This window comes from Canis aureus, chromosome 26 (genome assembly GCF_053574225.1).
Source record: "Canis aureus isolate CA01 chromosome 26, VMU_Caureus_v.1.0, whole genome shotgun sequence".
Classification (NCBI taxonomy): domain Eukaryota; kingdom Metazoa; phylum Chordata; class Mammalia; order Carnivora; family Canidae; genus Canis; species Canis aureus.
Window position 1 is genome coordinate 11,028,270 of NC_135636.1, and position 14,222 is coordinate 11,042,491.

At 41.1% G+C, this 14,222-nt stretch overlaps 1 protein-coding gene and 1 long non-coding RNA gene across 4 annotated transcripts in view; one reads left to right on the forward strand and one right to left on the reverse strand.

Moving 5' to 3' along the window:
- The window catches only part of PCSK2 (proprotein convertase subtilisin/kexin type 2), a 249,000-nt gene that overhangs the window by 67,134 nt on the left and 167,644 nt on the right, over nt 1–14,222 (reverse strand). Inside the window, exon 6 of the mRNA XM_077872118.1 lies at nt 1,679–1,755. Coding sequence (XP_077728244.1) covers nt 1,679–1,755 — 77 coding nt within the window. The remainder of the gene's footprint in view (nt 1–1,678; nt 1,756–14,222) is intronic.
- On the forward strand, nt 5,285–8,199 carry LOC144297892 (uncharacterized). 3 transcript variants are annotated; one of them, XR_013364775.1, is made up of 3 exons: nt 5,285–5,777; nt 7,119–7,355; nt 8,108–8,199. It is a non-coding gene; the product is annotated as an uncharacterized LOC144297892 (long non-coding RNA). The 3 variants fall into 3 exon arrangements; XR_013364774.1 differs by having other exon boundaries at nt 7,691–8,193; XR_013364773.1 differs by having other exon boundaries at nt 7,749–8,190.

Genomic DNA, 14,222 nt, shown 5'->3' on the forward strand with positions numbered 1-14,222 from the left:
AATTGCCAAGCCCCAACCCATGTGTACTTTCTGTACCCCAGAGAGACTCTGGTCATACAACTAAAACCTTCCCTGGCCACTCTCTGGCCATGATGCTTTCTGTCTTTTATAACAAAAATGATACTTATAAAATAATGGTACAATTTGTATTTAGAAACATTTCTGAAGCTTGGGTTCAAGCATTAGCTCTGACACATACTAGTTGTTTGACCAGGAAATCACACAACTTCTCTGAGCCTATTTCTTTATCACTAAACAGAGAATGGCAACATTTATCTATATGAGTTTCCCATGGGAAGTAAAAGTGATGTACACATATTGTTATACCATTAATTAAAGTTCATATGTTCTCATGAACTTCACCCAAGAACATCAGTAATAGGAAAGCACTAGGTTTAAAACCTAGTTGAGGGCAGCCCTGGTGGTGCAGCGGTTTAGCGCTGCCTGCAGCTCAGGTTGTGATCCTGGAGACCCGGGATCGAGTCCCATGTCAGGCTCTCTGTATGATGCCTGCTTCTCCCTCTGCCTGTGTCTCTGCCTCTCTCTGTCTCTATGAATAAATAAATAAAATCTTTAAAAGTAAAAAAAAACTAGTTGATTTTGAGGGTGCAAGCCACGCATCTTTATTTTTTTGATATTTCTTATAAGCAATCAACCAACGAGGCAAGAATTGACTTAGAGACTAAAGAGACTGCATATTTACATGTTTAGTAGCAAGAGAAGCTAAAGAAAAGTCGTAACTTTGGATGGACCATTGAGTAGTTTAACCTGATAGGATGCCAAGCACTACTTTAAGCCTATAAGGATAATATTGCATTGCACATTTGAAAGTGGCTAAGAGACTAGATCTTAAAAGTCCTCATCACGGGCAGTCCCGGTGGTGCAGCGGTTTGGCGCCGCCTGCAGCCTGGGGGGGGGATCCTGGAGACCCGGGATGGAGTCTCACATCGGGCTCACTGCATGGAGCCTGCTTCTCCCTCTGCCTGTGTCTCTGCCTCTCTCTCTGTGTCTATGAATAGATAAGTAAAATCTTAAAAAAAAAAAAAAGTCCTCATCACAAGAAAAAAATTTTTTGTTACTATGTATGGTGTTGGGTGCTAACTAGACTTACTGTAGTGATCATTTTGTAATATATGCACATATCAAATCACTATATTGTATACCTGAAATTAATATAATGTTATATGTCGATTGTACCTCAATTTAAAAAATACTTCAAACATTTGCCAATACTGCTTAATGCTTAGCTGAAAGGAACTACATGAGCTCTTATGAGGTTACAGCAGAAATGCTTTTCAAAAACATTTGGACATAGAGCAGAAGGGCAAAATAGTTTTCTTCAACAGATCAAGTGAAATGAACATGTTTTAAATCATCTTGTGGTGGATTAAAAAGGATTTCTTATTATTTCTACCTTCTTTTATCTTTAATAAAGTGGCAAATAACTCCCAATTCAACAGAACAAAACAGTCAAAAGACAACTCTAGAGGAACCTTGCCATATTAACAAAATCCAAGAATTTAGAGAATGTATCTGTAAAGGAGAAAAAAAAATCACAATATAATTTAGTGAAGCCCTCAGATTATTTTGCTGGTGATGTTTAAGCTTTAAAAACAAAGCAGAGTCAAATAAAACCCCCAAGTTTGAAGTCAAAGACAACTCACGAGGCCCAGTTTACCTGTTGAACCAGTCATCTGTGTATCGAGGGTAAGGGTAGGGGTCATTGCCGCTGAAGTCATAGCTGGCCTCGGCATTCTGAAAAACACATAGTGTCTCATTAGGTCAATTAAGCCATGTACAGGCAAGAGCAAATGCTGCAAGTCAACTGTTTTATGTTTATAGGCCCTCTGTGGAGTGCACGCAAAATGGTGACAGAGCTGGTGCATCCTTGGATCTCTCTGTTCTTCCTTTATTCTCTTTCCAGCCTCTCTCATCCCTTCCTACCTTAGGCCCTCAAAAAACTGGCAAACCTGAGTCCTGTGCTCTCCAGAATGGTTTCCATTTTAAGTTGAATTACCACCTGTGGGTAAATGAGGTTCACCTGGAATCCAAGACTCAAGTTGATGGTCAGAATGTTCGAGATCTTATGTCATAAATGAGGCAACCTCTGGAGTTTTCTGGCTTTATGCAAAAGGCTCACTTCTAGTTCCCTGCTTCGGACTGACATAGGCTTTTCCTTTACACTTTTGTGTGTTTAACCCCTGCCCAAGCCCTAACATCAGCACAATATCAACCTCATTTATTCACTCAAGAAATGTCAGGAGGAATCTAACATATGCCAGAGACTTTTCCAAATACGAGAATGCAGTAGTGACTTCCCTGCCCTCATGTAACTTATAGCCTAGCTGGAGAGACAGGCATCAATCAAATAATCAAACAAATAAATATAAAAATCACAAACTGGGAGTACTCTTACACCCTACAGTATTCAGTTAGAAGTTTAAATTCTATACATCCAACACCTCCATTTTTCCCATTGAGAGTCTTTCCCCCCCAGAAATCAATTACATAGCCACTTAAATTGGTTCCACTTAGGTCTTTGGTTGGTCTTTCATTTTGGTCCACAATGGGAGATGATCCACCATCTTTTGATGACTAATTCATCCCTTCCCACTGCCTTCTCTGCTTGCCGGGGATGCTGATAATGAGAATCCCATTCTTCTCTGCTTTGTTTTTGAGTTCTGCAGTAAAGATCTAGAGAGTTTCCTGGCCCATTGCATACACTGGACTGGAAAGCACTGGGTTAGATATATATTCCAGTGTGGGCATTTCTTGATTTTATGGGTCCTGACACATATTCAAGAATTGTGCCCTTTCATGAGGTAAAATACTTCAGTTTGTAAACCTGATGTATTAGTGGCATAATGTTTTTAAGAGCAAGTTAATGAATTCTGTTAGTTTGCGTTTCTATTTGTTGGATGACAAAGGGCTATTAGTCACCAGTAGTTATAGTAATCAGAATTATAATACTAATTTATTTAAATAAATGTTGTTTTTGTGGTGTTACCCTGAAATCTAAAAAAAAATTTCAAGTTTTTATTTAAATTCTAATTAGTTAACATACAGTATCCTATTAGTTTCAGTTGTAGATTTAGTGATTCATCACTTATATGCAACACCCAGTGCTCATCACAAATGCCCTTAATACCCATCACCCATTTAACCCATTGTCCTGCCCACCTTCCCTTCAGTAATCCTCTGTTCTCTATAGTTTAGAGTCTTTTTTTGGTTTGCTTCTCTTTCTTTTTTCCCCCCTGTATCCTATGTTCATCTGTTTTGTTTCCTAAATTCCACATATGAGTGAAATCATATGGTATTTGTCTTTCTCTGACCGACTTATTTCACTCAGCATAATACCCTCTAGCTCCATCCATGTTGTTGCAAATGGCAAGATTTTATTCTTTTTTGTGGCTCAGTAATATTTCATTATATCTATACCACATCTTCTTTATCCATTTATCTGTTGATGGACATTTGAACTCTTTCCATAATTTGGCTATTGTTGATAATTCTGCTATAGACATTGGGGTGCATGTATTCCTTAGGATCAGTATGTTAGTATCCTTTGGGTAAATCTCTAGTAGTGTGATTGCTGGATCAGAGGATATTTCTATTCTTAACTTTTTGAGGGATTTCTGTACTGTTTTCCAGAATGGCTGCACTGGGTTGCATTCCCACCAACAGTGCAAGAGTGTTCCCCTTCCCACTGCACCCTCTCCAACATCTGTTTTCCTGAATTGTTAATTTTAGCTATTCTGACCAGTGTGTGGTGATATCTCATTGTGGTTTTGATTTGTATTTCCCTGATGGTGAATGATGTTGAGCATCTTTTTTTTTTTTTTTTTTTTTTTTTTTTTTTTTTATGATAGGCACACAGTGAGAGAGAGAGAGAGAGAGAGAGAGGCAGAGACACAGGCAGAGGGAGAAGCAGGCTCCATGCACCGGGAGCCCGATGAGGGACTCGATCCTGGGTCTCCAGGATCGCGCCCTGGGCCAAAGGCAGGCGCTAAACTGCTTCGCCACCCAGGGATCCCCTGAGCATCTTTTTATATGTCTGTTAGCTTTCTGGATACCTTCTTTGGAGAAATGTATAATCATGTCTTCTGCCCATTTTTTGACTGGATTATTCATTTTTGAGGGTGTTGAGTTTGATAAGTTCTTTAGGGATTTTGGATCCTAGCCCTTTATCAGATATGTTATTTGCAAATATCTTCTTCCATTCTTAGGTTGCCTTTTAGTTTTTTTTATTGTTTCCTTTGCTGTGCAGAATCTTTTTATCTTGATGAAATATCAATAGTTGATTTTTGCTTTTATTTCCCTTGACTGAGAGGACATATCTAGTAAGAAGTTGCTACAGCTGATAGCAATGAGGTTACTGTCTATGTTCTCCTCTAGGATTTTTTTTTTAAGATTTTATTTATTTATTCATCAGAGAGAGAGAGAGCGCGCACACGTGAGAGAGAGGGAAGGGGAGGGGCAGAGACACAGGCAGAGGGAGAAGCAGGCTCCATGCAGGGAGCCCGATGTGGGACTCGATCCCGGGACTCCAGGATCATGCCCTGGACTGGAGGCAGGCACTAAATCGCTGAGCCACCAAGGGATCCCCTTCCTCTAGGATTTTGATGGTTTGCTGCCTCACATTTAGGTGTTTCATCCATACTGTATTTATTTCTGTGTTGTGTTAAATTTTTTTAATTTAAGAATTTGGGATCCCTGGGTGGCGCAGTGGTTTAGCGCCTGCCTTTGGCCCAGGGCGCGATCCTGGAGACCCGGGATCGAATCCCACATCGGGCTCCCGGTGCATGGAGCCTGCTTCTCCCTCTGCCTGTGTCTCTGCCTCTCTCTCTCTCTCTCTCTCTCTCTGTGTGTGACTATCATAAAAATAAAAAAATTAAAAAAAAGAATTTTTGGCTTTATTGAGGTATAATTGATATACTTCACATGTAATAAGCTTGGGCACATGCATACAATAGTTATATCACCACAACCAAGGTGCAAAAACATGTTCATCACCTCCCTAAACTTCCTTGTGTTCTTTTGTGTCTGTGTTTTATTTTTGATTTTGCCTTGGTGAGAACCATTAACACCTTTAACCTTTAACCTTACCACAGTTTAAAATACATAATACTGTATTGTTGTCTGTGTTGCACAACACAGCTCTAGAACCTACTCATTTGCATAGCAGAAACTTCGCACCCATTGAAAACCAATTCCTTATCTTCTTCCTTCCTCTATTCCACTCAGAATTTGGACCAGTTCTTGTGTCTTTGGTGTTGAACAATTCTAGATTCTAGAATCTAGGTCTTCCTTTAATATCTGGTCATTAGAGAGGATATCCTCCTGTCTCCTCTGGCCATAATCATTGGCTTCAAATTATCTACTCCTCTTTTTTCACTTAGATCCCAAACTACTCTCGTTGGCTTTTTAAAAAGTTTAATTCTCGATCTGGTCTATATTTCCTGTCTCTGAGAGACCCACTCAGATTTGACATGGTTTGCTGTTGTTTTTACTTTTCTTGAACTGTTTGGATTTCAGTTCTTTTGAGGAACATTACTTCAAAATAGTAACTATGTTCAGTTACCCCTAACTTTCTCTGAATTTGTAAGACAAGTGCATTCTTCGGTAGAGTTGGAGGATGTACTATCTAGAGAAATCCAAGTTAATACCTTTTCTTTTGGGTTTCAAAGGTGAAATTGAAACCTAAACAATAGATTTGAAGACTATTTGCTAAGCCTGGTTTGTTTCTCCATAGAAGGAAGAAAAATCACCTGTCTAAGGCAAGTCAAATGGAAAATTCAATGAGTAGCCATTGTGATGCCCCCAGAGGGGGCGTGGAGGGCTACCTTTTTCTTCTGAGCAGTGTTCTGGAGTGGGTTGGAGGGATGTTGGAATGTTCAACTTTGGAGAGGTCTGGGGCTCATCTTAGAACAGCAGTGGCTCTCAGGGGTGTCTTATCTCAGGGAGTTGGGGGTGGGGGGCCACTCTGTGTTCCTCTGTCAGTGTGGAGCAGCAGGCAGCGGGAATATTCTGTGAGAGGCTGAGGTTAGTGAGAACATGACAGAACAGCTGGCCTAGAAATTTTAGGGTTCAGGACACTGAGGATCCGAGGTTCAGGCAGGATCCACACGGACTGACAACCAAGGCCAGTGGGAATGGGGATGCAGAGTGGAATCTAGGGGTACGAACAGTGAGATCTAAGCACCAGCACCTCGGCACCCTTTCCTAATACTGTGCTGGTCCTCTGAAGCTTGAGGACAATCCTGCAGACATGAGGGTGGGAGGCAGCATCTGGGTTAACAAGATCAAATTTCTGCCTTGAATGAGCGCAATTAGGTTGGCAGGTAGAAGTTAAATTCTATTAGAAAAAAGAAAAATTGGAATTTTCTGTGTGTTTGCTGCCTGATTGCCCAGTTCACAAGCTTTTCATTCTGGTTCACTTCTCTGGTTGATAATTATTACCTGTGGTCTGGGCTGAGGGCTTTGGGCTCCACACTGGTTCTGGAGAAAATGGCTTGCCCTGAGGTGGGCAGGGGCTGTTGAAGGCACTGCACAGATCTGACAGTCAAGAATTCACAGAACTCTGAGACCACTTTTCTGACAAAAGGAAGACCACGTGTTGTCTGGGGTCAAATTCACCTTTGAATGTTGAGATGGTTGGTGACTTACGAACTCTGTTTTGTTGTCTTTTAATTAATGTGGTAACTAATGCTTAATTCCTTGTATAACAGTCTACACTGAGTATTAAGGAAGGCAAACTGTTGTGCTTGTTTTGCTATAGGTTTTTTGACTAAAAATCAAATGGCTTATAGCAAGAATGAGCAGTGAGCAATTTCTTGTAAGCATTCTGTTTATACTTTTATAGCCCAAACCAAATCATTTACGAATTTGAAATACAATGTTGCCTTCCATAAAATTATTTGTGTATAGGAATAAATTAAACTGGCCTTGAGTTATGCTGGAATTTTCTAAAAATAGTGATTAACATGGACATTTAGGGACAAGTGGTGTCTCTGTAAATTTAATGCTGTGGTCATCCCAGGCTAAGTCAGTCACTTGTTTTGGTTCGTATTCTTCTATGACTTCTTTTGAAAGTGCACTAATCTATTTTCATGCTTTAGAAAATACTAGCTGTTTAGTGAGCATAATTTAATCATCGATGATTCAGGATCAGGATGATTCAGAGTCATCATGAAGAAGGTGAATTATCATTGTACCATTGTGAAGAAAGTGAGAAGACTGGACTGAATCCAAACTGACCTCAGGGCTTCCCTGGAAGTTATTTCTTGAAGAAACTTCTGATGATGGCTCACTTCTCCTAGAAGATTTGAGTGCAGAAGGAAAAAAAACCCTCTCTGGTATTTAATAATTTTCAAGCCTAATTTCTGAGTATTTGAATGGGTAGTTAGGAATTAAGACTAGATTAGCCCATAGAAAGAAACCTTAATAATTTTGACTTTGGCTATTGTTTGTACTGTGCATTTTTCCATTAGATGGGCTGCCTGAACACTAAGCTAATAGGCCAGGAACTTAACTTCTTTTCAAGAAATCTTAGGACTTCTTATATCTCAGGTGCTGCCTTTGTGCAGACAGGCTGACAAATGGCACACATTGGATCCCAGGGCTGGTTTCACCATGAAAGCTGGTGGTAAACACAGCGGTAACCATGCCTTTTGCTTTAACACTCTCGTAGAAGCTTCTAAGATGCCTGAGACTGAACCTGACTCTTGCACTGCCACTCTTACCCCCAGATCTGGAATTTAATACATCTGGGACCCGTGGACTTTGTTGCTGGATGGTACACAAGGAATATGTCTGTAGCTATCAGCTTGGAGTAGAGAGAAGGAGAGAGGCCTTCAAATCAAGCAGATCGAAAAAAAAAAATAAAAAAAATCAAGCAGATCTGGCTTTGCACCTAGGCTGATTGGTCTTGGCAATTTTCTTGTTTTCTGGAAACCATAGTTTCCTCATCTTTAAAATGCAGATGATAAAACTCAAAGTACTTGGTTGCTGTGAGGATAAAATGAAAGAATCGATGTAAGTTGGCAAGTGCATTGCCAAACAGCGTGGCCACTCTCTCACCTCTTACTTCTTCTTTTGTGTCCTTCAGTTTCTTTGATGATCTACAGTAAGAGTCACAAAATATGGTGCATGCCACATCTGGCCCTCTACCTCTTTTTGTAAATAAAGTTTTGTTGGAATACAACCACGTCTGTTTAGTTTCCAATGGCTGCTTTCACATTCTAATAGTAGACCTTAGCAGTTGTCATGGAAGCCCACAAATCTTAAAATATTTCCTACCTTTTATAGAAAGAGTTTGCCCAACCCTTCACTGTCACCTTAGGCCTCTTGGGTCTCCAGACTGCTCTCTGAGAGACTGAGGCCTACATTATAGTATCTCAGTATAGTATCCTTGCCTTTCCAAGGGCCCCCCTTGGCTCTGAGACATACCTATCCCACGTCCCATTCCTTCTAGGTGGGCTGTAGCTGCTGAAAAGGAAGCTGATAAAACTAGCCTCATATCATTGCTAAGAGTTTGACATTTACCTCTCCTGGGTTTCATGATGACCCAAGGTGGGTCATCAGGTATGACTATGGTCAGAAACCAGAGGGGCCCTGGTGAAGGCAGAAAAGAGCATCCAGCTGGGATGGCAGGGAAGCCCCACTGTTGTTTCGACCATCCCCGACCATCACTGGTTGAGGGCTGCTTCTAGGGGCAGCAACCTTCTAGCTCTTTGTCTTTCCATCTACAAGTGTCCCTGTGGTCAGAACATCACTCTCAGCCGGTGTTTGCAGTGAATAGCCCTCTGGCATGCAGAGATAATCGCCAGGTGATATAGGTACATATGGCATCTACCGCACAAGGCCTTGCCCATCTTTCATGTCTGTGATGCTGCATTGACATTCTTATAGCACCAAGCTTTCATAATAGGTCAATACAGTTAACATGGGGGGCCACAGCTGTGTGAGTGAACAGATATGTTCAGAGCACTGAGGAGCAACCTCTGTGGTTTGATTACAAAACTGGGAATGTGGTATCTTTAATCAGGGCTGCCTGGACAGTTGTGCAGGTTGTACTCTGCATAAGGTGCGTAACCAAGGGGAACAATTAAGGGCTGCCCTGGACTCCACAAGCCATGGGGTGGGGCTTTGAAAAATAATTGGCCAGCCCTGGGTGTGGGGGTGGGGGGCAGGCATCCTTTTCTCATTTGTTTGCCCAGAGGAAGGGGGCTGTTTTGCAACTCACCCACTGGTAGGGAGTATTTTTTTCAATTTCACACAAATTCATGTAAGTGCTTCATCAATGAACCATGGCAAGGAGTAGATCTCTCTAGTTAGAGTCATATATAAGCACTGTCTTCAAAGAAATTGTACCAGGGAGACAAGATGTCCCCTGTGAAATGTCAAGTAATACTAACCTTAAATAATTTCTCAAACGATAGGAGTTTTATGAGTACAGCGTGGCATATGATTAATCGCCAATGAGATTCCAACAGCTATAGGTACTCAGAACAAGAGTACATCCATCTCACTTGTCCGTTTATTCTGGCTGCTACTTTCCCTGAAGGCATTTAACCAAATAACCCAGCTAGGAACTATGTAACCGTATTAGCTGAAATTGTACTGCACTCATGGACTAATGAGAGAGAAATGAGCTTCCCCAGATAGACTTGCAAACCATAACCATATTGCCCCAGAACAAAGCTCATCTGTATGGAAACTGAGCAGCAAAATAGCCCAGTCCATTAGAGTCTAAGAAATTTTGCTGTTGTGCCTACTTGTGTCTAAGATGGTCATGGCTGAATGTTCCCAACTGTGCCTATTTTGATTTTCCTCAGATAATTCTCCCACATGCACTGCTTTAACGATAATGTTCAGCTCACTTTTGACTGAAACCAACATTAAAGGGATTTATGTCTATATTAAGTCTGGCTGTAAAACTTAATGAAATTTAACATTTCTCTAATGCTCAAAAATTTAAAAAAAGGATGCAGTCAGAAAATTGTTTGAACTCTTTTCTTTTATACCCCTGAAATGGCCAGAGTTGTGCATTTTTCCAGTCACAGAGTGTTCTCTGATGGTGGATTTGACACCTCCTACCATCACTTTCTTCTTGTTCCTGTCAATTCCAGTAACTTCTCTAGATATGGGAGTATTCTTGGGGTAAGAGAACGAGGTAACATCATGGCCAGGCTGGGCAAGGATCACCATGCCCCCAGGCCATGTCCTGGACCACTGGGTTCTTCTGTCTTCCAAAGCTGAGCATCCCTTTCTGTGGCTTTCAGGGTCACTCTTCTCGGCAGATCTGAGAGAGGTTCTGAGCACTACACATAAGGGGCGGGGGAACTATGAGTTCCCAATGATCAGCACAGAGCCTTAAATTAAGGCCGCGTGTCTTTTCATTTCCATGGAAGTTAAAATTCTCTCATTGTATTGGATATTCTCCAAAACCCTGTGTGATAGGGGAGCAGATGAGAAACAGTCAAAGCCACACACCTGGATGGCCTCTGTAGAGTTCTCTCTGCCTGTCCACATTTTGACTTGTCTGGTTATTTTAAAAGGGCAGTGAAGCCTGTATTAGGCTGGATGAAGCTGATTCCCACCTGTAAATTTTAAGAGCTGCCCTGAAAGTGTGAATTCCTGGGGCTGACCTGATGCATTGAGGAGAAGCTGCCACTCAATGTAATTAGTTTCCATGAGCTGCTTTCTATGACAGGGTCCCATACTTGTTCAGAAAGAATTTACATCTTTATTTTCTGCTAGCTGCTAACTCTGATTTAACAGTTCCTGCAATTATGACTCTAAGCCACCATATTATAAGCAGGACCTGTGAGCTGGTCACCAACACAGACTTTCATATTGCATTATATTGGCTGATAGGCTGAAATATCTACTCATTCCTACCTGCCGCTAAATGTTATTGTTAAATGGGTAAGGAAAGAATGATACCTATTACCATTCCACACATGTGGGTTTTTACTCACTGAAAACTGCATTTCACTCTAATTACTTTCTTTGATTGTCTTATATATTTTGTTTTATGAATTTATTTTTTTAAAGATTTTATTTATTTATTCATGAGAAACACACACACACACACAGAGGCAGAGACACAGGCAGAGGGAGAAGCAGGCTCCATACAGGGAGCCCGATGTGGGACTCAATCCCAGGACCCCGGGATCATGCCCTGAGCCAAAGGCAGATGCTCAACTATTGAGCCACCCCGGAGTCCCTGTTTTATGAATTTAAAACATTATTCTAAGAATGAGGGGGAGACACTTGTGTACCGGGTGGTTGGTGTGCAAATTGGTATAATTTCTCAGAAGAGAAATTTAGCAATATCTATCAAAATAAAGGACACACAGACTCTTTGACCCAGCTGTTCCACTTTGACTAATTTATCCTAAAACTATACTTGCACATGTATGAAATACTTGCTTTTCAATGTATTCATGGCAACATGATTGTAAATGTGAAGGAGCAGAAGTAGCTCAAGTGTCCAACATCAGGGACTACGGAAATAAATGATGGAGTCCCCTGAAGATGCTTTTAAAACTCTGCAGCCTCCACAAAGAATGAGGAACCAAGCCTACCATGAATTCATTTCTATAAAATATTGTCAAGTAAGAAAGGCAATGTGTAGAATAGAATGCCTTGTGAGCTCCCATTTGCACAGAAGAGGGTATTCTCGGTAGTGAATGCATACAGTATTTCTGGAAAGATACCCAAGAACCTTTTTTATTTAGTGCTTTGCCTCTATGGAGGGACATGGGGTCTGGGTGGAAGGAAGACATAATTTTCATGGCATAACCTTTTATTCTGTGTAAAAAAATATTGCCATATAATAACAAGTAACTGATAATGAATGCTTATTTTGTGCAAGGGGCTCTTTTAGATGCTTTGTATGGATCAGCTACTCCTTATGATATCCTTACATGGTAGGCAATACTCTTATCACTCTCATTCTGTGAGCAAGGAAACCCAGGTACAGAGACATTGAGTATTTTGCCCAAGGTCACACAGATGAAAAGAGACAGAGTAAGGCTTTAGACCAGGCAGCCTGGCTCCAGAGGCTGCTCCCCTAACCATGCAGTCCTGCTGCTCTCCATAAGAACCATAACCAGCACATACTAGTACATGCATTGTCTAAAAGAGAAAAACAAATATCTAACAAATAGAAAGGGACAATTTAGTGGATTTACTCCCTACAATGTCAATGGGTCATCCTCTCCAAGTCCGAGGATCTAAATTGAGCCAATAATTTCACTCTCACCCTGGGACATACCTCACTAAAATGGCCAGGAAGCACATCTCTTCCTCTGCAACATCCATTCATATTTTAAACAGCATAGTTTTGTTTAGTAAATTCTCTCACCCAAGGTAGGTATGATGTCTTTGAGGCCTCAGGCAGCAAACTTGACTTCAAAGAGAAAGCTCATTTTCCTGCTCTAGGGGCAGCAACCTAGACAGCAAGTCTCTAGCTACTTCCTTTTCCTCTGTTGATCATGTTATTCCTCTTAGAAGTAGGACCTTTTCTGAGAAAAAAAGTAGGCCTTTTTGTTCGTATGTGAGGCAAACAGCAATGATGAGTGGAGTCCTCAGAAATGGAAATCTTGGGGGCAGCCCCGTTGGCGCAGCAGTTTAGCGCCGCCTGCAGTCCAGAGCCTGATCCTGGAGGCCCTGGATCAAGTCCCACCTTGGGCTCTCCTGCTTCTCTGCCTCTCTCTCTGTGTCTATGAATAAATAAATAAAATCTTAAAAAAAAAAAAAAATGGAAATCTTGGAAATACTTTTTTTTTTTCCAGAGCATTTTTAGCACTGTCTGGGGTTTCCTTCCATTCTTTCTTTCTTTCTTTCTTTCTTTCTTTCTTTCTTTCTTTCTTTCTTTCTTTCTTCTTTCTTTCTTTCTTTCTTTCTTTCTTTCTTTCTTTCTTCTTTCTTTCTTTCTTCTTTCAAGTTTACTTATTTGATAGGGAGAGAGAGCACAAGCCGGGGGAGTGGCAGGCAGGGGGAGAGGGAGAAGCAGGCTCCCCATTGAGCAGGGACCCTGATGTGAGTTTTGATTCCAGAACCCTGGGATCATGATCTGAGCTGAAGGCAGAAACTTAACCTACTGAATACCCCTGGTTCCAGTTTCTTAGTTTGAAAATCTTTGGCTGAGAATGGTCAATGAGATGCATGCCCGTGGTGCCTTCAGTAACATCAGACTGTGACTTGTTCCGAAGCACTCCTCCATCCTTCTTAGTATGCCAACAACAACTCTCCATCAAGTGCGCCATGTCTTTAATACCTCTCTATTCCTTGTCGTCCGTCTCCTTATCTGACAGAGGCAAGCATGGGCAGGCAGGACATCCAGCTTGAGTTGTTTTCATTGTATTTATTTTGACAGTTACTTCCATTTATGTCAAGGGATATTGGTTGTTTATCTGTTTGAAATAGAGATTTATAGTTTCCCTTGAAAACACATTCATTTATGTTAAAGAAGTGAGTCAACTAAAGGAAATTTAAGGAAATCTGCTCGGTAAATAATAGCACCATAGCAAAAACTATGCAGATGTGTTGTGACTGGTCATGCTTGGCAGACCTTGGGATAAAGCAATGGTGGTATTTCTGGCAGAGTCATCAGAAATGAATATCTGCACAGGGGATCTGAAGGAGTCATGGAAAAGACTTTCTGTCCTCAAATCTCAATCTTGTCACTTGGCATTTCAACGTCAGAGCTTCAATTCTTTATATTCTGTAGGACCTTGGCCTTTGTTCATGCCTTCAGCCTATTGTTTACTTATTTTCTTCATTGAACAAGTACATCTTCAGCACCAATTGTTTGCCAGGCCCTGTAGTCATTTTGCCAGTCTCCAAGTCATTTTTGGAGAGGAAGATCACATTAGCTGGGGTAACTTACCTTTAGCCCTGGTGAGCAAATTTATGAATTATGGACTGACCCCTGAGTTTTCAACAAAGTTTTGGTTAGCAGCTAACTACGTTTCTCAACTTAGGCTGCTCAAGAGAATTGCCTGGGGAACTTCTAGAAGTATGAATACTTGAGTGATCCCTGGATTCTGTTTAATTGTTCTGAGGCCGGCTTGGGCATCAGTATTTTTTTTTTTTTTTAAAAGCCTATGCTGGTGATTCTGATGTAGAGTTAAGGTGTAGAACCACTGAGTTAACACCTTTGATCATTGCTTATATTCTGGCTCCCTTGCTGTGTCTAGTATGGCCTGTGA